This window comes from Oryx dammah, unplaced genomic scaffold (assembly GCF_014754425.2).
Source record: "Oryx dammah isolate SB20612 unplaced genomic scaffold, SCBI_Odam_1.1 HiC_scaffold_17, whole genome shotgun sequence".
Lineage (NCBI taxonomy): Eukaryota > Metazoa > Chordata > Mammalia > Artiodactyla > Bovidae > Oryx > Oryx dammah.
In genome coordinates, this window is record NW_024070201.1 from 39,513,957 (window position 1) to 39,539,588 (window position 25,632).

A 25,632-nucleotide genomic window follows, 5' to 3' on the forward strand; every position below is an offset into this window, starting at 1 on the left:
TCCCATGATAAATCATAATGAAAAATAATTTTTAAAAGAATGTATATATATTTACGTATAGCTGAATCACTTTGCTGTACAGCAGAGATTAACACAACACTGTAAACCAATTATGTTTCAGTAAAAAAAAAAAAAAGAAAAGAGAGCTCCAGAGGGTTTCCTCGATGTTTTATTCCTTCCCTGGTGGCTTAGACGGTACAGAAATTGCCTGCAATGAAGGAGACCTGGGTTCAATTCCTGGGTTGAGAAGATCCCCTGGAGAAGGGAATGGCAACTCCCTCTAGTATTCTGGCCTGGAGAACTCCATGGACAGAGGAGCCTGGTGGACTACAGTCCATGGGGTCGCAAAGAGTCGGAAAAGACTGAGCAACTAACAAATCAACTATACTTCAATTTTTAAAAAAAGAGGTAAAAGGTGTTTTGTTTTGGAGAGGTATATAGAGATGGTCCATATTCAAAGGAGTAGGAAATAGGATCAAACAAAACTGACCAGAGGTCACCACCAGAGGACTTTAATGCTTATTACTATTATGGATTTCCAGAATGCAGATACATTACCCAAACTCGTGATCAGCTCCCTTTCCCTCCCTCGCTGGACATGATTAGCGTGCCTGGGGCCTGGGGCAGCCTCTGGGGCTCACAGCCACAGCCTCCCGCCTCCCGCCCTCAGGTATCTGTTCTGCTCAGCAGAGGATGCCTTGTTCCCAGCGCTGTGTGCTGCTCTAGGCGGCTTATCATGCCTGCAAGCAAAGGTGCAATTATGCTGAAGGAGGTACTTGGCATCTTTTCCAATGTCGGATATTAGGAACCTGCTGAAGAGATTGCCAGTGGCAGCTACTATGTCTCTGACTTGGAGAGGTGAAGATTCCCCTCACTTTCTCAGGTCTAAAAGGTGGTTTTTTGGGGTGGGGTTGGGGGTGGGGAGGAGACGTCCATTTTAAGTAGTATACATGAGGACTTCCCTGGTGGTCCAGCAGTTAAGAATCAGGCCGCAATGCAAGGGATGTGGGTTTGATCGTTGGTCTGGGAGGATTCCACATACTGTGGAGCAACTAAGTCCATGTACCACGACTACTAAGGCTGCACTCTAGAGCCCACGCACCAGAACTGCTGAAGCCCGGTGCCTAGAGCCTGTGCTCTGCAACAAGAGAAGCCCGCACACCACAAACAGAGACGGCTCGTGTGCAGCAACAAGGGCCCAGCGCAGCCAAAAAAAAAATTTTTTTAAGTTGTATACATCAGATGCAATAAGATATAATACTCAATCTCTTAATACGTAAAAGGCAAAACCTACAATCTAAGTCATTTTATTCATCTAAATGCATATTTTTATTCTATCACAAAGAACAAAACAATGTTGGGCTCCCGATAGGAAGACGTGTTGTTGCTACTGGATTCGCTCAAATCTATTGATCTCATGTTGACTGATACGGACTCAGTTAGGTCCATATTAGACAGCCAGGCCCTTGAAGCAGCAAGAGAATGAACCATTTATACTCTCTGAGATCCTTGAGCTACACTTGCATGAAAACCTGAATTTAAAAATCCTATTCCAGTACCTATGCTCTCAACCGTATCTTTCCTCCCTCTGGACAGTAAGGGGGTGAGAGGAAGGGGGTGGGCGTTGGAATGAGAGCCAAGTCCCTGCTCCCTGCTTCTCAGCTGCTCAAACTAGGGATCTCCACTTTCCAGAGCTTTGACAGGCTGGAGACAGTTTTCTCAAAAGGCTGTGCTGGGACTCAGAAGTAGCTCAATGAACAGGAGTTTCCTTCCCAACAGTCTACATGAGGTTTCTACAGAACGCCTTCCTCAGCTTCCTTTGGATGAGGGTGATGAGCTTGCATTCTAAGGAAAGGCACATCTCGCTCCGAGATATATGGGTTTGCACCCACCCAGCTTATGATGCAACCTCCTGGGGAAACCCCACAGGTGTCCTGTAACAATCCCACTTCCCTCCACAAAACTCACTGTCTACATTCCACTTGATGCTCCGAGGAGGAAGTTTCAGGGTTTCGTTGATCTTCTCCAGGACAGTCTGCAGCTTTTGCTTCTGGGCAATCTCTGACTGGGTGACCTCAGCGACGTTCAGCTTCTCACTCTCGAGTTTTTCTGGGGTGACAAGGGAAAGAGAACAGCTATTACTTTTGCTACACACCCCCTTAAGCCATGCACTCACACCTTCACTCATTCACTCACTCACCAAATACATACTGAGCACCTAGTAAGAAAGGGTTGCTGCTGTCCCTTCCTCAGCTGATGGTGGCACTGTGGTGCTCGTATGTATTGTGAAGACCTAGGGATTGTGTCTTGAAACCCCAAAATGATGAGGCCTTAGGACCATGAGTGAGTGAGTGAAAGTTACTCAGTTGTGTCTGACTCTTTGTGACCCCATGGACTATATACATATACAGTCCATGGAATTCTCCAGGCCAGAAAATCCTGGAGTGGGTAGACTTTCCCTTCTCCAGGGAATCCAGGACCATAGGTGGGCATTTAACCCAGTTTATCATATTTGAGCTATTTCCCCTCATATCTGGGGTTTACCCTCTTTTTTTCATGTCTGCCTTCTTCTCCAAGGACATTCCTGTGCCCTGACTGGAAAGCCTTCCATGCTTCCCCTGGGCAGTGGTCAAGTCCTAATCAAGGTGTTTTGAACACTCTCATAGTATAGTACAATATGAATCATATTTATATCTCAAGAACCTTCTTTCCTTTTAAACCCACTTGGAAGATAACTAATTTGATGTGTCCTATTTAATCAACTCTAACGCACACATCCTTTCACATTTTAACATCCCTGAGATCAGGCTGTCTTAAAACTGATGGGATCCTACAACTGCTGACAGCCAGATGGAAGCTATAAGAGTTACCACTGCTTCTATGTGGATGAACTTGGTCATAACTCTTCACAGTATGGTCTCTTCCATGTCTCAGTAAGCCTACAAGATGCTGTATAGCAGGAATTAACACAACACTGTAAATCAACTATACTTCAATAAATTTAAAGAAAGCCTACATAAGCAATTTCAAAAAGCAGAACATAAAAATTCCAAGTCATAAGAAAGCATCAGGTAATAGTTTAATTGAAGGTTTTTTTCCTCTTTGAGTGGTACTTATCCTGGTATGTTTTAAAATCAATGGTTCAGGTATGCAATGACATAACCCCTTAATACTTAAAGGCAAAAAAAAAAAAGGTCTATTTATTAATGGAAATTTATATTTCTATCTTAAGGAACAATTTTGGATTCCTTAATGGGAAATATGTTGTCTGCTATTGGATTCACCTAATCCACTCTCCACAACTCACTGGAGGATTGACAGGACTTTCTGAAGCATGTTTAAAATGTCTTTTCTCCTCATTTTTTAGGCATGCCATACAAACTAATGAAACTTCACCGTACATCAATGGTCCGCATATAGCTTACATTATCTTATTTTTCAGTAGTTGTAGCTTATCCAAGTCAAATGCGTCTTGAGTAATTCTTTGAAGACAAAATTGCCCAGTAGAAAATGGGTTATGGAAAAGCCTGAATGAACTTTTTTTGGCCAACCCAATACATAACGGATCTTATTCAATCATTCTCCTGTAGATACACAGTCAGGTTATATTCCACTTTTCCCCCATTTGTAATAAAGTTGCAGTAAACATCCTGTGTGTGTGCGTACGTATATATGTATTACCAACTGATTATTACTGGTAAAAATAAAAGTTACTGTCTTACAAATTTTCTTCTTGAATACAGTCATCTTACCAAATTCCTTTATTATTCTTTGAGTTTTTAGTATTCTATAGGCATACAAATAACATAAACCATTACTGTCCCTATTTTGTGAGCTTATGTCACTTATTTCAATTTTATGACATTTTAAGATAGATTTCTTTGAGAGTCTCTTCTACTGTTTCTACCCTTCATATTATTTTAAAAATATTCAACCCTTAAAATTTAAGAGATCTACTCAAATAGTCCTACAGTTAAATAACTTCATTCAGTGTTACTAAATTCTTTTTAAAGTCTTCTAGTTTTTTTTCCCCCTTTATTCAGCTAATTTCAGCTAGTTCTATGAACATTTTCCATTACCAAATTTTTATTCTTCCAGGAAATTGTTTCTCTCATGTTTTTATAGTTCTGAAAATTGTTCATCATTAGTTTAACTTGTTGTAAAGTAGTAGGCATGATTTTGAAATAGGATGCTATTTAGAAAATTTTCTCAGGTAGGATTATATTATAAATCTTTCAGCTGTTTTTGAAGTTAGCATCCAAATAGGCTTTTGCAGAGGTTATTTATAGAAAACAATGGAACAGTCAGTATTCAAAAAGTTCTCAAATATTAAAACAGGGCAGAATAAGCTCAAGAATTCTGAATGGTTGTTAGATATTCTAACAAACACAGTCGCCACATATATCATACTATATAAATGTAACCACCCTTCAAAGAATTAGAATACATAAACTACTGCTTCCAATATGAACAATTCCTAAGTTATTATATTTTTGTTTCCAAAAACATGGAGAAGGTTAGTTTAAAAAAAAATTTTTTTTTATTGTATCATGGTCAAAGAATTTGGTCTGTGTAATTTGTTGAGGCTTTATGGACATAGTCAACTTTTGCAAGTGTTCCATGCAGTTGAAAAGAATGAGAATACTCATTTGGAGGTGTTGCTGGTCATTTAGATTGTCTAGCTCTTCTCTAGTTTTATGAACTTTTTCTTATCGTGTTATTAAAAGAAATATGTTAATGGTAGATTTGTCAAGTTCTTGTAATTCTGACCGACATTTAAAATTTTTATATAGTAACATTTAATGCATAAAAGTGTTTTAGTTTTAAAATGTCCTTATTGCCTAGTAATGTTAGTCTCATTAATAACGTAGAGACTCTCCACAGCAATGTTTTTCTCCTTAGTCTATTTCATATTAAAATAGTTACCCCAGCTTTCTTTTAATTAGTATTGTCTAGTAGATACGATTGTTTCCATTTTTTTTCAACCCTTCTGTATCCTCATATATTAAAGACTATGTTTAGTAAACAGCATATAGAAAGATTTTTTGTTATCTAGGCTGACAATCTTTTAAAAGGATAAAGCCAATTTACATTGATTGGGTTCACAAATATACTTGGATTCACTTGTATCAGCTTATTTTGAACTTTCTGTTACTCTATTTTTCTGATTCTTTATGTCCCCCTTTCATCCTTGTCGTCTCTTAAGATTAGGGCTTCTATTCCCTCTCACTTTCTCCTTATTAAAAGTAGGGAGGCTATATATTCTGTCTGATTATTTTAGTGGTTTCCTTAGAAATTTTATCATGTGTATTTAACTTGCAGTCTTATGCTGATTAGTCTCTTTATCCACGTACTAAATAATACAAGGACCTCAGCACACGAACTAATCACTCTTCCTGACTTAAGTGCTATAGTTGTCTGGGATTCTGATTCTACTATATCTTCATTTTTTGTTGCATTTCATATCTTTTCTGGGGGTTCATTTTCCTTCTTTGTGGAGAATACTCTAGACATTCCTTTTAATGAGGGTCTATTGGTAGTAAACCCTCTCACTTCATGTTTGTTTAAAATGCCTTAATTTTCTCCCCAAAGTTTTTTTTTTTTTTCTGGATATAAACCTGTAAGTTAACAATATTTTTCTGCACTTTGAAATTTTCATTCCAATAGCCTTGGGATTATATTGTTCCTGATAAAAGACAGCTTTCAGTCTGTTGTTACAGGTAATCTCTTTTTTTCTCTTTGCTTTTGATCTTTTCTTTGCCTTCAATGTTCTTAGGTTTCATTATGAAGATTTCTGCTTGTTTGCACTGTTTGGGATACTCTAAGATTCCTGAATCTAGACTTCATATCTTCCATCAGTTCTGAAATTTTTAATTCATTATGTCTTTAATTATTATCTATACACCGTTCTCTTTGTTTTTCCTGCTAGAATTCCAATTAGCCATGTGTTGGATTTTCTTAATCTCTGTTTTTAATTCTCATTTTCCACTCCATTGTCTTTCTCATACTGCATTCTGGGTCATTTCTTCAGTGCCATATTCCAGTTCGTCAATTCCTAATCAGCTGTGTCTAATCCATTGAAGTTTCTAATTACATTATTCCATTTTTTCCCATTTCTAGAGGTTCTATTTAGTTCTCACTCATAGTTTGCTTGTCCAGTTGTGATAGTTACTTGTGCTTTTATCATCCTTTCAATAGTCTTAAAACTTTTGACATATTAAATGTATTTTATATTCCATAACTGATCAATTGCTCATATCTGTAGCATTTGTGGGATGAATCTGTAGTTTGTTTTTTTGGCTGATGCTGTCATACTGGCTACTTTCATGTGTTTGGTCATTTCTGATCTTGAGCTCATTTACCTCGGAATTTTATCTCTGGGAATTTTTTGTAGCCTGGGTTTAAGGTTCATCCTTTTAAAGAGGCATATGTTTGCTCCTGCCTTGGGAAGCACTAAAAACTTGGAACAAGTTTTAACTACATTTTCAGCTTGGGGCATTTAAAACCGCATAAGTACTGTGAATTCTAGTCCAAAATTTGTGAGTACAGCCATTTGATGATAAGGAACTATCAGTGCAGATTTCTTTCTTGTGTCCTATTCATGTCCAAGGCTGAGACAGACATTTATCCTTGGTTACCCTCTCTGTGGGACAAGATTTTCTATTTCAATACTCAGGAGTATCTGATCCAATTCCCCTTCCTTTCAGGCTTCAGGCTTTCTCTCTTGACCCTGTAAGTGTGAGCCATTAAACCTCAGGCTAATTACTGTTTAGAAATTAACACTTATTTTACTGGATTTACACTTCCTTGTTGTTCTTGGCATCAGTAGGATTTCATTCCTTTCCAGTTAAGCCATACAATACCAAAAAAATGTGTTTTTTAAGGTTTATATTAAAGTATGCAGGCCAAGAAGATTTGCTTCAACATTTAGTGAGCCATAATGTTCAACCTGAAAACCTATTTCCTTATCTTATTACATTAGCTTGTATATCCAAAGCACTTAAATGGTGGTGATAGCTGCCCTCTCTGACTTGTTCCTAATGCCATGCCTTTGATATTTCACTATGTAATGTGTTTACTGTTAAGTTCTGTATAAATGGTCTTTATCATATTTAGGTAGTTTCCTTCTCTTTCTGTTATACTTGGGATAGCTGTTGAAATGTATGACGTATTATTATTTGACATCTACTGATAGATTTAGTTTTGCTATTGAAATTTACATATGTACTTAAAAATTGAGAATATACAAACATGGACAAAATTCAGGCTGTGAAAATTAAGTCCCCTCTTCCCTCTGCTGTCCCAAATTCCCCAGTTCCACGCTATAGAGAGTTTTTGTGACTCACCACAGATATTCTCTACATACTCAAATATTAGATGTGTCTCAATGCACAGAAACACTGACACAACATTTCTGCCATACTACAACAACCATACTATTTTTTTTACTTAGTAAGACACTCTGGAGAGCTTCTCTACTACTTATAAATAAAAGAATAAGAATAAAAAGACTTTCATCCGGCTTTTGAGTTTTTCAGAGACCAGAAAATGTCCCATCCAATTTAAGAATAGCAGTATACATTATCTTCAGTCATCTTAGAATCAATGACTATCATAGCAACAGCTAGGGCAGTGCTATCCAAAAGAAATTTCTTGATGGAAATGCTCATTTCTGCACTATTCAGTATGGTAGCCACTAGACATATTTGGAGAGGGAGCATTTGAAATGGAGTTGGTGTGACTAAGTAAATGAATTTTTAATTTTAATTTCTTTTAATAACTACATGTGGTTAGTGGGTACTATATTGAACAGCTCTACTGTAAAGCTGTATAGGTCATCTTCCTGGTTTTATAGAAGAGTGACCCGAGTTGCAGAGGAATGTTTTCATGGCAGAACCAGGATTGGAACTCCAATCTATCTTGCTATTCATTACTCTTTCAATTTTAGCATAGCTACTACTTCAGCCTAAGTACTTTTTTGGGTGTGGGGAAGAGATTCTCAAAACCAATATGACCAAACCCTTCAAGATGCTGTTCCTCCTGGGACTCATGGAATCATCCCTATTTACACTCACCATTTAGAGTATAGCGTCATTGACTCAATGGACATGAATTTGAGCAAACTCTGTGAGACAGTGGAGGACAGGGGAGCCTGGTGTGCTGCAGTTCAAGGGGTTGCAAAAAGGTGGACATGACTTAGTGACTAAACAACAACAATGTAGAGTCAGCCTACTCTAAATTCAGCTGCTCATTCTACACACCACTAGGTTTTAAGAGATGGGAATACCAGACCATACTACCTGCCTCTTGAGAAAACCGTATGAAGAGCAAGAAGGAATAGTTAGAACTGGACATGGAGCAATGGACTGGTTCAAAATTGAGAAGAGAGTATGTCAAGGCTGTATGTTGTCACCCTGTTTATTTAACTTATATGCAGAGTACATCATGAGAAACGCTGGACTGGAAGAAGCACAAGCTGGAATCAAGATTGCTGGGAGAAATATCAATAACCTCAGATATGCAGATGACACCACCCTTATGGCAGAAAGTGAAGAAGAACTAAAAAGCCTCTTGATGAAAGTGAAAGAGGAGAGTGAAAAAGTTGGCTTAAAGCTCAACATTCAGAAAACGAAGATCATGGCATCTGGTCCCATCACTTCATGGGAAATAGATGGGGAAACAGTGGAAACAGTGTCAGACTTTATTTTTTTGGACTCCAAAATCACTGCACATCGTGACTGCAGCCATGAAATTAAAAGACGCTTACTCCTTGTAAGAAAAGTTATGACTAACCTAGACAACATATTAAAAAGCAGAGACATAATTTTGCCAACAAAGGTCCGTCTAGTCAAGGCTATGGTTTTTCCAGTAGTCATGTATGAATGTGAGAGTTGGACTGTAAAGAAAGCTGACTGCCAAAGAATTGATGCTTTTGGACTGTGGTGTTGGAAAAGACTCTTGAGAGTCCCTTGGACTGTGAGGAGCTCCAACCAGTCCATCCTAAAAGAGATTAGTCCTGGGTGCTCTTTGGAAGGACTGACGTTGAAGCTGAAACTCTAATACTTTGGCCACGTGATGCAAAGAGCTGATTCATTGGAAAGACCCTGATGCTGGGAGGGATTGGGGGCAGGAGGAGAAGGGGATGACAGAGGATGAGATGGTTGGATGGCATCACTGACTCAATGGACATGAGTTTGGGTAAACTCCAGGAGTTGTTGAGGGACAGGGAGGCCTGGCATGCTGTGGTTTATGGGGTTGCAGAGACGGACATGACTAAGCGACTGAACTGAACTGAACCGAATGATTATAAAGTAAGTATCCTTGTATCCAAATTAATGTAAATAAATACTGGATACATATGTAAGTCTTATCCTTACAGAAGACTTCGAATTAATAAATGTAGAAGGAATGGGAGAATAGGAAATTAGAAAACCTCCACTAGACTCCCACAGTAATAACCAGCAGACATGCTCCACCGATTATAGTTAGTAGGACGAGTGTAAGAAAAAACAAGATATTTTCAAAGTTGTAAAGTATCTCCCTGCAAATAAGTTAATAACAAAGAGAAAAGTAGTAAAACTTTACAGTGAAGAAAGCCTGGCCAACACCACCTTAACCGAGTGGTCAAGGTTAATATCACAAGTGACCAGTCACTGTAACATCGTGTCTGTCCTGAAACGATGCACTGAGGACACATCAGCTCTGTGCAACTCCCCGCCAAACATACAACTCTCTAATCATGAGAACACACCAGACAGACCCAGATTGGGGTCCATTCTGCAAAATAACTAACCAGTCCTCCTCAAAAGTGCCAAGGTCGTGAAAGATAGGAGATGCGACAACTGAATGTAATGGGATTCTGGGTTTACCTCCTAGAACCAAGAAAAGACATGAATGTAAAAACTGGTGAAATCCAAATAAATTCTGTGATTCAGTTAAGCACTGTCCTGAGGCTGATTTCTTAGTTTTGATCTTACCCTCTGCTTGGTGAGATGTTGACATTAGAGGAAGCTGAGTAAAGGGAGACGGGAAACCTCTTGGCTGTCTCTGCAACTCTATTAAAATTATTTCAAAGTAAAAAAGTTTTAAAGAAACACTGACAAATGGGCTATGGGTTTAAGTGGTAAGACAAATCGTGAAATATAAAGAAGATCTGGGAGAACTTCAGAATGCCTCCAAGGCAGGAAACAGCTTAATGTAAGAAGAGGAATTTGGAGCCAGAGAAGACAAGACGAATGATGAGGCGCTGAGCTAAGGAGGCAGCAGTGGGGCTGGAAAATATTGGTGACAGCCACCCCTGACCCAGTGCGCAGTGAGCCAGGCACTTCTACAAATGCTGCACGTGTTCTAGCTGATTGAGAAATGAGATGGGTTTGACACGTATATATGGGAATACAGTTGTCAGCACTGTGACCAACAGAATATGAGGGAAGAAGGAGCAATTCAGGATTACCCCCAGATTTCTAATCTGGGCTCGTAATAGCATTCCTCAAGGTGGAAAACAAAATGGGTTTGGGGAGGAGGAAGATAGCAGAGTTCAGGGCAGGCAGGTTACAGGTGCCTATGTGACATGCAGGCGGGCAGGCTGGAAAGGCAGGGAAGAGATAACCTTACTCACAGCTTCAAAGAGAGAGCTATTCCAAGACAGAGATCTGAGGCTGATGATCATATAGTTGATGGTTGAAACTGTAGCAACGACGAAATCACCCAGGAAGAAGGTATGAAAGAAAAAGAGGAGGCCAAGGATGGAAGCTGGAGGACACCCCACCATTATGGAGAGAACAGAGAAGGACGACTGAGAAGCGGGTTCAGAGGTGGAAGAGAAACAGCAGCACAAGGCTGCAGAGACAGTCGGGTGGGGGGAGGCAGATGAGATGCTCAGTAGGGTCAAATGTCACCCTGCAAGAGGGACTCTCAGGTGATACTGGTGATGTGCGAAGGAAAAGTTGATGGCAAGGTAGTGGCACCCAGCCCGTACCTCAGGAGGGAATGCTTAGCGGTGGGGAAGCAGGAGAGGGAGCGCCAACCATGATTTTGAGAAATGTGGTTGGGCACAAAGAAAGAAAATAGCCAGAGGGGACCTCAAGGTCGGAGGGGTCACCCAAAACCCCCATCTCCAGACCGCCTCCTCCCAGGAGCTCCTGATGCACATTTTAAACTGCAAACAAGTTCTCTCCAATGGCCATGCTGTCTGTAGCTTCCGATGCTGTCTGTAGCTTCCGAATGTGTATGTCTAGCCTTCGACCCACACTTAGGTTGACAAAAGAGGCATCAGCTCTGTTTTTAATCACCTTTTCAACGTGAAGTGTGAGATCTGAGGTGGTCTAACCTGACTGTCGGAGAAGGCAATGGCACCCCACTCCAGTACTCTTGCCTGGAAAATCCCATGGACGGAGGGGCCTGGTGGGCTGTAGTCCGTGGGGTCGCTAGGAGTTAAACACGACTGAGCGACTTCCCTTTCACTTTTCACTTTCATGCACTGGAGAAGGAAATGGCAAACCACTCCAGTGTTCTTGCCTGGAGAATCCCAGGGACGGGGGAGCCTGGTGGGCTGCCGTCTATGGGGTCGCACAGAGTTGGCCACGACTGAAGCGACTTAGCAGCCGCAGCAGCAGCAACCTGACTGTACTTAATGCCTGACTTGGGGCAGCATGGATGATGCTGGGCAGTTCTGTAACCGTTCCCAGAGGCGACGCTGCTTCATGACCGTGTTCATTACCCCACAGCCATGTCCCACGCCTGCTTGCAAAGTCCAGCATAGAACACTTCCAGACGGTGTCAGGTCCCAGGCAGAAATTTGGTGGTGCAGTTAAACGCCACAAATGCTAGGAGAGGCCGCCAGTGAGGCTCAGGGTTTTTCCACATCTGCACGTGCCAAAGCACGTTCCCCTCTGTGTTCAGTTGCATCTACAAGCCTTTAAATATTAATACTTATTAATATTGATGTTTGAGTACCAAATGAACTTAGCTTCCTAGAAATTACTAGATTTTATATTATTCATTCATTGGTTCCGTATACATTGATTAAGTGCTGGGCAATGTGTTATTACTGGACAAGACTGGAAAAAGGAACATGACATGGCCCCTGCCCTTGAGAAGCCGACATTCGCTTATACGTGTGTGCTTAGTCGCTCAGTTGTGCCTGACTCTTTATGATCCCATGGACTGTAGCCTGCCAGGCTCCTCTGTCCATAGGGATCTCCAGGCAAGAATCCTGGAGTGGGTTGCCATGCCCTCCTCTAGGGGATCTTCCTATTCCAGAGATCGAACCCAGGTCTCCCGCATTGCAGGTGGGTTCTTTACCATCTGAGCCACCAGGGAAGCTCAAGAATACTGGAGTAGGTACCCTATCCTTTCTCCCAGGGAATCTTCCTGACCCAGGAATCAAACCAGGGTCTGCTGCAATGCAGGTAGATTCTTTACCAGCTGAGCTACCGGGGAAGTCCATACATTTACATAAACAGCTACAAACAAAATGGAATGTTTTACAATATGTAAAGACATGTCTTATACTTTTACAACATGTCTTATGTATGTATAACATAAAAGCATGTATGTTATATATAGGTGTGTGTACCTATATAACAAAGGCATACATATTCTGTACATGTGTGTGTATCTCTATAATAAAAGCATGAATGCTTTACACACGTGTGTGTATCTGTATCTGCGAGAACACAGAACACACGACTATTTCTTTCAAATGTGACTATGTCGTGAGGGGAGGCACGTTTGGTTGACTCTGCAGATAGGAAGAATGAGCAATGATGGTTTACCTCAGTGGATAAAGGAGGAAGAAAGGCCCCAGAGGCAGAAGAAAAGAAAAGGCAGAAGAGGTGTGAATATGCCGTGTATGTCCTAATATGGCGTGGTGTCCATAAACACAGCAGAACTGCCAAAGGAATGATAAAAGAGACTGACTGGCTGGGCACTCACCGTGTGTCAGGTGTGATTCGAAGCATTTTACATGGTGTGAGCCACACGCGTGAGTGACTGGAGGCGAGGCTGACAAGACCGATGCAATGGTTTGAATGTTGTGCCAACAGGTCTGGACTTTGTCCCACAGGTAGGGGAGAGTGAGTACAGACAAAATGAGACTTGCAATTAAACACGGTTCCTCCACCAGCAGCGCCAGCTGGTCACAAAGCCTCCCTCTGCAAAGGGGAATGGGCTGGAGGAGGTGAGATGGGAGGCAAAGAGGTGAGCTCGGAAATTGTTTCAACAGTTCAGACAAGTGAAAATGGCAGGGAGGAGGGGATGCGGGAGAGAATTCTGAGCAAGAAATGGGGCCATGGAGACCCCCTGCCCCACAGCCATGGAGGGGCAGGGCAGAGAGGAAGGGGTTCTATTCACTTGGAAGGAAAGAAACATCCTTAGGAAAGAGGATGCACTCAGTGTGAGGCACTAGTGGGAAGCTAAGAATGAGAGTCTAGAACTTGGGGCAGCGGTAAGGAGGACAGAAAGTGGGGGACAGAGAGAAGTCCAAATCCAGGCACGATGAATCTGTCCTCTCAACACTAATGTCACCCGGAAGTCTCCTTTCCCTCGCCAATAGCCCTACACTTTTACACAACAGCTGTGAACTGACTCAGAGATGCACATGCTGCCAGAGGCGAGACACCTGGAGACACACGGGAGCCAAGTGTCACAGAGGTCCACACACCTGCGTACTTGCACCAACTGGAGAGAGATACACAGGAGCACACACACATACACGGCCATAGCTTGCAGAGGTGTGCATATATGCATGCAAACACACATATGTACAGGTGACAGAGGCATACAGACACACACACGCAGCTCCACGCGCCTGTCAACAGACCTACAGAGGCCACAGGTGCACAGTTTTCTGGAGAGGGTGAAGCATGTTTTCGGTGTGCAGTGGAGTCTTGTCAAATGCCCTCCTGGTGATTCTCAACTGCTAGGCGGAGCAACCCTGTCTGGTCACAAAGCCTCCCTTTGCAAGGCATTCATGTAAAACATTCCAAGAGTACATTTCACTGGTCTTCTAGCCCAAGGTCACCCATCCCTATTCCATTCGGTGAACTATTGTGACTGGAGAACAGCTCTGAACTAGACTGAAAGACACCCACTGCGACATTCAACTCTCCTCTTACCAAAAAGTTTCTGCAGGACTTGGCCATCGTATAAATCTTCAGCCAGGTCTTTCACAATGATTCTTTCTCCAACCAAAACATCATTAATCCAGTCAATTAATACCTGCAGAGAGAGAAAGAGAATAAGAGAAGAGTCATAGGTTGTTTCCTTACACACCAGTGTTCTCATCCTCGACAGTGAAAATTTTAATGAACTTCAGGTTTTGAAAGGAGCAGAATTATCCACACACCTGGTATGTGTGCCAGCAGCTGTGAGTGTGAGCCCAACAGTCCTGTTAACCTGCAGGTATAGGCTCTGCTAGTGCTGGTGGCTCCAGTGTCTCTGCTAACACCTCTGGCCCCTGCCTTCCCTTCCCTGAATGGCAAGGATCGTTCACACAGTGCTTGGCTGTGTGGCTTTGCAGCCAGGAGAAGATGGGCTTTGGAGTCATGCAAACTGGGGTTGAAACCCTCACTATACCTACTAAAATAATTTGTGCATCTCTGGGATCGATGGACTGTTATGTGTTTGTGTGTGTACTTCTGTCATCTATGAGCCACTGTGTGCATATCTCTGTGATTTATGAATCTACGGCAAGCTAGTTATCTGCTTTGAACCTCTGACTCCCCACCTCTATAATGGAAGTTGAAGGCACCTCCCACACTAGGTGGTGGAAAAGAATTACAGGGTCTCCCTGGTGGTCCAGTAGTTAGGACTCCATACTTCCGCTGCAGAGGACATGGGTTTGAACCCTGGCCAGGGAACTAAGATCCTACATGCCATACCGAGTGGCCAAAAGCCAAAACCAATATCAGGGGAAAAAAAGAAAGGAATTACATACAGCAAGGGCCAAACATCCAGTAAGGGCAGATTTTATTAATAAATAAAGCACTCTCCCATTATGACATCTGGCCACGTGGTTACTGTCACCCCTATGTTCAGGAGATAAAACCAAACACAGAAGTAATCACAGCCCCAGGTCCCAGAGCTAACTGTGGGCAGGGACAGGAATAATCAGACTCTTGTCCATCTCACTTTACAGCACACGTTCTCCTCCCTGTGCCAGGCTTCCTCTCAGTGGGGCTGTGCGGTGTCCTCTGTGGTCCGTGTCTTAGCCTCTGTGCATCAGGCATTCAGCAGAGGCATTCGAGGTGACCAGTCACTCAGTTAATCCACACGGCATCCCGAGAGGCAGGTGGCATCAGTTTCGTTTTTCAGGTAAGGAAACTGAAGCTTGCACAAGGCCACTGTCTTTTTAATTTCAACCTCTTGCTTTATTTATGAAGGTATTATTCATATATGATAAAATTAACCAATTCTAGGTATACTGTGTGATGACTTTTGGTCACCGTACATGGTTGTGTAACCACAACCACAATCAAGACACAGAACAGTTCCCTCACCCTAAGAAGGTTCCTCTGGTCTCTGTGCTCAGTCACCTCTCCTGATCACAAGCTTCAGGCAAGCACTACAGTTCCGACTTTTTGACCACTTCCCCTAAACGGAATATCACCCACTCTTTTTTTGGGGGGGGGCCATGCCACATGGTATGTGGGATCTTAGTTCCCGACCAGGGATTGAACCCACACCCCTTGGCAGTGGAAGCATGGAGTCTTAACCACTGGACTGCCAGGGAGGTCCCAGAGCATCACCTTTTGACTTCTTTGACTTCGCATAAGCAGATTGTCTTTACAACACAGCCGGGAGCTGGGCTAGGTTTCCACCCTTGAGTGGAGGCTTGGGCTTTCAACTCGCCTAAGGCAGGGGCTTCTCTGCTTCCTCCCTTCCTCCTTTCTCTCTCTTCCCCTTCCCCTTCCCTCCTTCTCTCCTTCATCCATCCAACCATCTATGCATCAAGCATTTATTAATGTCTGCTATGTATCACTCTGTGTTGGATCCTGAGGGTACAAAAAAAGACCATCCCTGATGAAAAAAAAAAGGACACTCTTTAACCCCAAGCAGCTCCCCACTTAGTGAAGGAGACCGAGAAGCATACGAGTAGTCGGAACATCATGTGATGACAACAGTACAGAAGCAAATGCATCAACCACAGCGGCACACAGAGGGGCTGAGTGACAGCCCTGGGGTTTGGAGAGGGCTTCCCGAAGAGCAAGGAGAGTGCCTGGGCAGAGGGACTGCATGGCCAAAGGCCTAGCAGTGGGAGTGAGGAGCAGCTGTGTGTAGGTGCGCACGGGAGCTGCCATGAACAGGTCTGCTGTCCCTGGGGCATCCTTGCCAAGCAGGGATTATTTGAGGTTAAAGAGGCAGCTGGAGCATGGAGATGCCAAACACCACCCCCAGGACTGTGGGCTGCAACCTGCAGTTCACAGGAAGCTACACACAGGTTTTGAACAGGAAAATGATACATTCAGCTTTGCATTTTGAGTGAATCACTCTGCACCCAGTGCCTTTTGGTCCTGTTTTAAGTGTAGCTTGGAGAAGCTGAAGAAGACAGACACAGAAAGGGGAGAAAACAGAGATTTTTTGAGGGTGACCATTGGTCAGTCACTGTGCCAAGTACATTACACACAGTATGTCATTTCATCTTAATCATTTCTGTTTGAATCTCATCTCCTCCGCTCATGCCATGGCTATAAATGAACAATCAGCGGGCTTTTCTGAGACTCAGGTTCCTCATCTGTAAAAGAGATGGAGATGATACTAAATACAACTTCAGAGGGTACTTTTGAGGGTCCTTGGGAAACACAGTGAAAGGACTGTGTGAGTGAGGAGATCCTGGCAAATGTGAGTTTTTTGCACTAAATTCTCCAGTGCCTGTGGTCAACACCACTCCTTGGGCACCTGTTCTGTCCCACCTCTGTTAACCTGTAGATGTCCACCTTCTGGACTGCAAGGTGCCTGTGGCCAGGGACTGCTGTGGATTTCTGTTCTCTCTGCAGTGGCTCGAGTGGTGCCTATGCAGGGTGACTGGTCTAGAGACACCTGTGGAGTCGGGAGGCACCTGAAGCTCCTTCTAATTTCCTCTTACCTTCATCAGTTCCTGAAGCTTGGGGTCGCTGCGTGAGTTGGGATCCACCATCGTTCGCACTTCATTCTCCTCTTTAAAAAGAAAAGGCAGTCAGCAAGGTGGTTGCTCTGAAGGCATCAGGCTAACCCAGAGAGAACAAGAGACCCCGTTACCCAGCATCGTGTCCTCAGGGTCCAGCTCGAAGGGGATGGGGCTCAGGGGCAGGTTGATGGCGTTCATGCCTTCCTCCTGAAGCTCGGACACTGTAAGAAGGAAGCGCAGCGTTATGCGGCAGCCCATAGCCATGTTCCACACTGATGCAGACTGAGAAACGAAAGCACCAAGGTTAGCCTACAGGTGTGATGCAGCCTGCATCCGATTCCTGCCTCTCCTTGCTAAAAGGACCAAACTGTCCCCTTCATCTCACTCTCTGTCACCTTACTCGCTTTCCTAGAAAAATCAGGTAAGGACATCTGCCTCCCTTCAGAAATGATCTTGGGATAAATGGAAGCAAAGTGAGCACTGACGTCTTTCTTAAGTCTCTGCCACGCCTCCCTCCTGTCCCTCCTTCAGGGGCTTGCCGTCCGGTGCAGAGTGCATGCTTGACAAGTCTTTGCTGACTGGATGCACGAGGTCCCCACGCTGAGGCTCCATTTGAGCCACAGGCCTTTTCCATCCTCAGGTCAACCCTCCTCTGACTTCTCTCCTGAATTGGCTCCTGTGCATTTTTTCGGACATTTTTCTCCCTCCCTCCCTCCTTCCCACCCCCCTCCTCCCATCCAGCACTACTCGAGGATGCCTCATTCTGGCCTCTCCCTGGGCTCTGGATTTATCCCTTCAACCATAGGCAGTCATGGGCCCTGGGGTCAGGCACCTCACTTCTCCAGGCCTGTTCCCTCAGCTGAACATCAAAAGCTGGACAGGTGACCATCAAGTTCTTTTATACTTTCCCAAATCTTAGAAGTCTACAATTCCAATGTCCTCAAGAAAAATAACAAGAGGTCAGTGACCACTAGACACTTCCAGCCCACCCCCTCCAGCCACTGACCCCCACCCCCCACATGAAGCCTTAGTATAAAAGAAAAATACAAATTTCTACCACAAAACCAGTTGTATGATGGCACTTTGCTGAGCACTGACCTTGGATTATTACTTCTCCTAAAAGCAGTGGTTCAAATCCCCTCAGTTCTACTCAATTCCAGTTTGGGCAATTCCTTTGCAGCAATTAAGCACAGAACAACCGTTTTCTCTGAAGGAGCTGGTCACCAAACAGTTCTTAAAGAGGTGATACGGCAGCTGCAATCAACTTTGGTAAAAGCAATGTCCCATCTTTCCATTTTATTTTTTTGTATTGACTCTGGCCTCACTGATTGCCAGCATACACTTGCAAGTACTCTTAAGCACAGGCAGCTGCTTACAAAGAGTTCTTTCATATTAGCAGACGTCACTGATGGTTGCAGTTGGACAGGGAGCGAGATTGCCTAACAAAGGGAGTGAAACCCACTCTGCCCTAGAGAGACACAACTCGCATTATGAAGCTGGTATTCAGTCCTGTTGCTGTGGGCTCTTGACATTCAGATGGGATATCAGCCAGTCACCATCTTGAATCTCCAAATCCACAGACACCCACCATTCTATATAATTCTCCCCACAAAACATAATTGAAAAATATGTGACACTTTCAAGGTTTAAACGATTCTATAAATATGGGCTTGCGTGTGCTTTCCAGCAAAGCACAATTGCTTCTTTAGACTTTATAATATCTCCTAGCTCTCCTACGACTAGCCGTTTGCTTTTTTTTTTTCCAGGCTGTTTCTCACAAAGAAGCAAGATTTCTACCACTTAACAAGCATCACTACACAGACAACGGGGAGTGGAAATAAAGTTATGTTTCAGTGTGGGTGTGAGACTGGGTTAACTGGCCAGTGAAGAGACTAGCTCTTGCCCAGAACCTTCTCCATCTGTATATCCACCCCACCCCACCCTGCCACCAGGTCTGTGCTGTCCGATACAGTAGCCATTAACCACATGCAGCTATTGAAGTTTAAATGAATTAATAACTCAGTTTCTTAGTTCCCCCTGTCACATTTCAAGCGCTCAGTGGCCCCCACGGGGCAGCTGGCACCCCACTGGACAGTATAGATGTAGATTTCCATGATCACAGAAGATTCAGTTGGATGGTGCTAGCCTGACTGATCCCATAGATCCAAATGCTGATGATATCCAAATTTAAATCTCCAGCCTGATGTATGCTGTATTACATATTTTTAAAGTTAATAAGATTGTATTATCTAAAACTGAATTCAAGGCAACAAAATCAGGGATAGGATAAAAATGCAGCACCTTCCTAGATATTTTTCATGTACAAAAACAACCAAGCTCTGTCCTAATTTATTCTTTTGAGTGGTTTTATTTACCCAGCATCACTGGGTTGTGAAAACAAGAGTCAACTCATTATCAAAAGAAGAACCAGAAACAAACAAAAACAAACAAAATCTCTAGCCTAGGCCTGACCCTGAGCTCCAGACTCAATATCTCCTCTTTTGTCTACTAATGGAGATCTCAAATTTATACGTCCAAAGCAGAACACGTGATCTTCAGTACCCTTACCTCCACTGTAACAACACCACATCAAGACTTCTCCACCTTCCTTCTTATCCTCCTCAGTTAAAGGCACTACTATTTGCATAAGAGTTCAAGCCAAAATCTGAGGAATCACCCTTCCCTTCTTCTTTTCCTCACTGTTTGCAGCCAATACACTAGCAAGTTTTCTGGGTTCCCCCTCCAAAACAGGACCCTATTCCAACCACTTCTCACCAGCTCCATCATCACCATTCTGGTTCAGGCCACCATTATCTTTCGCCTAAATAACCAGAACCACCTTCTAACCTGCCCACTGCTTTCTGATGTATTTTCCCCATGTCAGTCTACTTCCTAGAGCACAATCAGAATGATCTATAAAGATGTAAACACGATCATACATCCTCCTGCTTTATGCTTCCTGTGGCTTCCCCTCATGTGCTGGTCAGTCATGTCTGAGTCTTCTGTGACCTTGCGGACTGTAGCCCGGCAAGCTCCTCTGTCCATTGGGGTGAGTCGCCATTTCCTTCTCCAGGGGATCTTCCTGACTCAGGGATTGAATCTGCATCTCCTGCATTGCAGGAGGATTCTTTACTACTGCCACCTGGGAATTCCCATTATACTCAAAATAAAACCCCAATTCCTTCCTAAGACCTACAAGACCCTCTGAATAGTCCCCTGCCTCCCTCTTGTGTTGTATTTTCTCCATAGCACTCATCACAACCTGAAATAACTATTATTTCTACATTTATTATCTATCCCCTTCTCAAAAGAATGTAAGCTGTGGAAAGACTGGTACTTTTTCTCTTTTGTTTGCTATTAGATCTCTGAAGAGGAGTCAGACCGCCTACATTCAAATCCGGGCTCTACCACTTACTAGTACATGATTTTGGACAAGTTCATCCATCTTACATCTCAGTTTCCTTATCTGCAAAATGGGGGTGATAATAATATTCCCTACCTCCTAGAGTTGTTGAAAAGATTAAATGAGTTAATACATGTAAAACATTTAGAAGAGTATCTGGTACCTGGTTAAAAGCTATGTAATTATTTGCAATTGTTACTTAAAATGATAAGCACTGAAGGACCATTTGTTGAATAAATGAATAAACCTGTTAAGACTACCCTTCCACTGCACAGGTTATAAGTTGAAGCACAATTTACCAGAGCAATGTATAGCATGCAAAGAAGACTTTCAGCCTGTCCTTAGGGGAGGAAAACCATACTTTGGCCTGATCCTGTGTGTGCGTGTGTGGGCACATTTCTAGGGCAGAATTTCCAGCTTACTTTTTGTAAAGAGAAAAAAGCTACCTCGGTCCCAAGACTGTTGCCCAGTAAGAGCCAATCTGTGAATATAGAGATATCTATACCTCTAACGTGTGACTAGAAACACCATATTTGCAGCCAGGACTCCTAAAGGTGGGTCTGAACAGCACCTCTTTTTCTGTGTAGATCACTGTTAGAAATGTTTTTAGATGAAAAATCCCCAGTCAGAAACACTCCCCTCTGCCCTGCCTCTTTAATTCACTCACAGAGACAAAACAAACCCAGGAAGAAAGGCAGAGATATGTTTGCAATTGGAAATGTTTTTTTTTCAGGAAATGATTTGGTGCAGGAACATCATTCCCATCCCATTAACTGCTGACTCGGAGCCAACTGTTTGTAAAAGTGAATATGCAAACTGCCCGGCTCAGGCTTGGCCCCCTGCCCCATGGGGCTGCATTAGTGGCCATGTTCCCAAAACAGCCCACGTGCTTTGGAGGTTTCATTTCTATTAAACCAAAGCAGGACCCAGCAGAAGCTCTCGCCATCTCTGCACTCTGAAAGAGAAAGAGCTGCAATTGAATTTTCTCGGCATAGAATATGAATATGATGTTTTCCCCTGAACCTCCTTTAACAACCTAAAACTAGGTCTGAATGTGCAGCCTTTGGTGTCTCGCGGCGCCATTAGTCATAACTTAATAAACAGATTAAATGCGCAGCTGAAGGTCGGGCTTGGGAGAGCAGGGCGATTGCCTCAACTCCTGAAGCGCTCACCATGAGGGAGGGAGCCTGGCTTTTCTGGGAAACACGGCGTGACTCTGGGTCCAGCTGTGCAGCAGAACAAGTACATGGATGGGCTTTGAAGTCTGAAAGACCTGGATTTGAATCCTACTTCTCTTTTTTATCAGCCATGGGACCTTATCTTGTTGACTTAAACACTTCGAAATGCGGTAGAAAACAATTTTGTTTAAAACAAAGGTGTAGCTGACACTATTAGTTTCTTCCCCAATACTGATTTTATTTTTTCTCTCTCTCTGCTGAAATAATACCTTCTCATTTTGTTCCAGTATACACTGCACAACCCCCCCCCACACACCCCAACTGCCATGCTTCTAGGTGAGATTTCGATTGAGTTAAGCTAATCATGATCATCTCAATTCCTTTAGTGGTGACTGGCTCAAGCATTGTCATGTAACACAATTCTGGTCAAAGAGCTGTAACTGGAAATTTCTAGAACCTTCTAGAAAAGTTGTCCATTTTAAAAAGAGGCTCAAGGAAGAGAAGGTATCTTTCCTTCTAACCATTACTGCATCAGGATGTTATGCCTAGATTTGTAGTCATGAGGTTAGGTCTGCCCGAAGAAGCCAATATGTTAAGATTGGCAGGGAAGAAACAAGGGAGTTCTTGTTGATACTGCTAAGCCACCATCCCTAGACCCACCCTACCTTTTTGTGACTTGTTATAAGTGATAAAGGAAGTTCTTTTTTTGTTTAAGTCAGCTGAGTTGGTGTCTTCTGGGGCTTGGAGCCTTAACTCCCTAATCGGTGCATGGGACACCAAGATTATAAAGTTGATGAATGAAGGCAGTAGGTATACAAAGAACAGTAATTTTCCCTTCCTTTTTTTTTTTTTTTTTTAATGAGAAACAGAATAGCTGCAGATACCTCTTATATTCCAAAATATATATACAAGGGCCTGAAGAACACCAGATGGAAAGCAAGTATGGTGAGAAGAATGGACAGAGGCTTCTAAGAGTACAAAAGGGTCCATTTGTGCAAAGCTAGCAATTTCATTCATGTGACCAATACACACTACTGGGCCCCTCCTTTGAAGCAAACCCTGTGCCAGCACTGGGCATAGGGTTTGGGGATTTGACATGAGTCTGCCTCAATCTGTTCTGCTGGGAGAGTCAGGCACAGAAAAACACAATGGGCAGTATGCTGCACTCGGATGGGAGACATGTAACCAGAGGGCTGTGGGAGCTCAGTGGTGGGGGCAACAAGGTTAACTTTCGATGGGGAAGACTGGGAAGGATTCTCAGAAATGGGGCACACGTGAGCCGGACTTTGAAAAACTTACATTTTCATCCAACACAGGTGCCTCACAAAAGGCACACCTTGTGTATAAACAGCAAAATGTAGACAAACAGGGCAGCTACTGAGACAGCAGGAATTATGCCTGAACACTGGGAATGTAGGGCACACACAGGAGAAACAGGGAGGAAGAACAAGGGGTCAATAAGGAGGCAGGGTCCAGAGTGTCGAGGGCTGTGAACTCATCTGTTCCCCAGCCTGCGCTGGACAACGTTCCCCATGTCTGTAGATGAGAAACCCAAACACCATACTGAGGCAGAGCAAGAGGATATGCAGGTTGTTCTTTCTCCTTCAGTGCCAGTGAACCCCAGTGAGGTACTCAGGCTGCTCTAGCTCCTTCTCGGGACTCGTGATTACTTTCTGGCCGTCATGAAAGCTCACTCAAGCTCCTTTAATTTCTAAATGGCTCAATGGTCCCCCCAGAAGTTCTTGCATCTAGAGACATCTACACTGATTGGCAAATCCCAACAACTTTTCTCTATGTGGAAAATCAACCTGAAAGAACATCTACCAAAAAAACACTTAATGGTGAGAAAATGGATGCTTATATTCCAAGATAGGAAACATGACAAAGATATCTTCTCTATTCAAAATCACACTAAAAATTCTAGCTATTACAATAATGCAGAAAATGAAATAAAAGGCACGCAAGTTGGAAAGGAAGAAATACAACCTTCCCTTGTGGCTCAGAGGGTAAAGAATCCGCCTGCAATGTGGGAGATCTCGGTTCGATCCCTGGGTTGGGAAGATCCTCTGGAGATGGGAAAGGCTACCCACGCTAGTATTCTGGCCTGGAGAATTCCAAGAATTGTAATAGTCCATGGGGTTGCAAAGAGTCGGACACGACTGAGCAACTTTCACTTTCATTTTCACTTTTGTTCATAGATAATATGATTGATTGTGTAGAAACTCCCAAAGAATTGACCAATGATGAAACAAAACAATAAGAAAAAACCCCATAGCCTTCTGTGTTAGTTGCTCAGTCATGTCTGAATTTTTGTGACCCAATGGACTGGTCACAGGAAGCCGGGCTCCCCTGTCCACAGAATTCTCCAGGCAAGAATACTGGAGTGGGTAGCCATTGCTTTCTCCAGGGGCTCTTCCTAACCCAGGGACTGAACCCTGGTCTCCTGCACTGCAGGCAGATTCTTTACCCTCTGAGCCACCAGGGAAGTCCATACTCTTAGAACTAATAAGCAGTATGGCAAGGGGGCGTGATAGAAGGTTAATAGACAAAACTCAACTGTTTTCCTATGCACCAACAATAAATGATAAAAGTTAGAAATTAAAAACACAATATCATTTATCTGCTGTGCTTAGTCACTCAGTTGTGTCTGATTCTCTGCCACCCCCTGGACTGCAGTCCCCCAGGCTCCTCTGTCCATGGGGATTCTCCAGGAAAGAACACTGGAGTGGGTTGCCATGCCTCCTGCAGGTCATCTTCCCAACCCAGGGACTGAACCCAGGTCTCTTACATTGCAGGTGGATTCTTTACCGTCTGAGTCACCACGGAAGCTCAATAACATTTATAGTAGCACCCAAATATGCAATACTAAGATATAAATCTAATGGCATGTACACAGGGATGGCATATAGAAAATTACATAACTCTGATGAAAGAAATCAAAGAAGATCTAGATAAATCAAGAGACAGTCAGTGTTCATGGATTATAAGACATATATTAAAGTGTCAGTTTTTTCCAAGTTCACCTATCAGCTCAGTTCAGTCTCTCAGTAGTGTCCGACTCTTTGCAACCCCATGAATCACAGCACGCCAGGCCTCCCTGTCCATCACCAACTCCCAGAGTTTACCCAAACTCATGTCCATCGAGTCAGTGATGCCATCCAGCCATCTCATCCTCTGTCATCCCTTTCTCCTCCTGCCCCCAATCCCTCCCAGCATCAGAGTCTTTTCCAATGAGTCAACTCTTCGCATCAGGTGGCCAAAGTATTGGAGCTTCAGCTTTAGCATCATTCCTTCCAAAGAAATCCCAGGACTGATCTCCTTCAGAATGGACTGGTTGGATCTCCTTGCAGTCCAAGGGACTCTCAAGAGTCTTCTCCAACACCACAGTTCAAAAGCATCAATTCTCTGGCGCTCAGCTTTCTTCACAGTCCAACTCTCACATCCATACATGACCACTGGAGAAACCATAGCCTTGACTAGATGGACCTTTGTTGGCAAAGTAATGTCTCTGCTTTTGAATATGCTATCTAGGTTGGTCATAACTTTCCTTCCAAGGAGTAAGCATCTTTTAATTTCATGGCTGCAGTCACCATCTGCAGTGATTTTGGAGCCCCAAAAATAAAGCCTGACACTGTTTCCCCATCTATTTCCCATGAAGTGATGGGACCGCATGCCATGATCTTCGTTTTCTGAATGTTGAGCTTTAAGCCAACTTTTTCACTCTCTTCTTTCACTTTCATCAAGAGGCTTTTTAGTTCCTCTTCACTTTCTGCCATAAGGGTGGTGTCATCTGCATATCTGAGGTTATTGATATTTCTCCCGGCAATCTTGATTCCAGCTTGTGTTTCTTCCAGCCCAGCATTTCTCATGATGTACTCTGCATATAAGTTAAATAAGCAAGGTGACAATATACAGCCTTGACATACTCCTTTTCCTATTTGGAA

General features: G+C 43.3%; 1 protein-coding gene across 1 annotated transcript in view; it reads right to left on the reverse strand.

Moving 5' to 3' along the window:
* Window positions 1–25,632, reverse strand: part of PARVA (parvin alpha) — a 165,399-nt gene that overhangs the window by 45,366 nt on the left and 94,401 nt on the right. The window contains exons 2-5 of the mRNA XM_040258351.1: window positions 17,239–17,328; window positions 17,087–17,157; window positions 14,118–14,220; window positions 1,969–2,109 (exon numbers count right to left, since the gene is read on the reverse strand). Coding sequence (XP_040114285.1) covers window positions 1,969–2,109; window positions 14,118–14,220; window positions 17,087–17,157; window positions 17,239–17,328 — 405 coding nt within the window. The remainder of the gene's footprint in view (window positions 1–1,968; window positions 2,110–14,117; window positions 14,221–17,086; window positions 17,158–17,238; window positions 17,329–25,632) is intronic.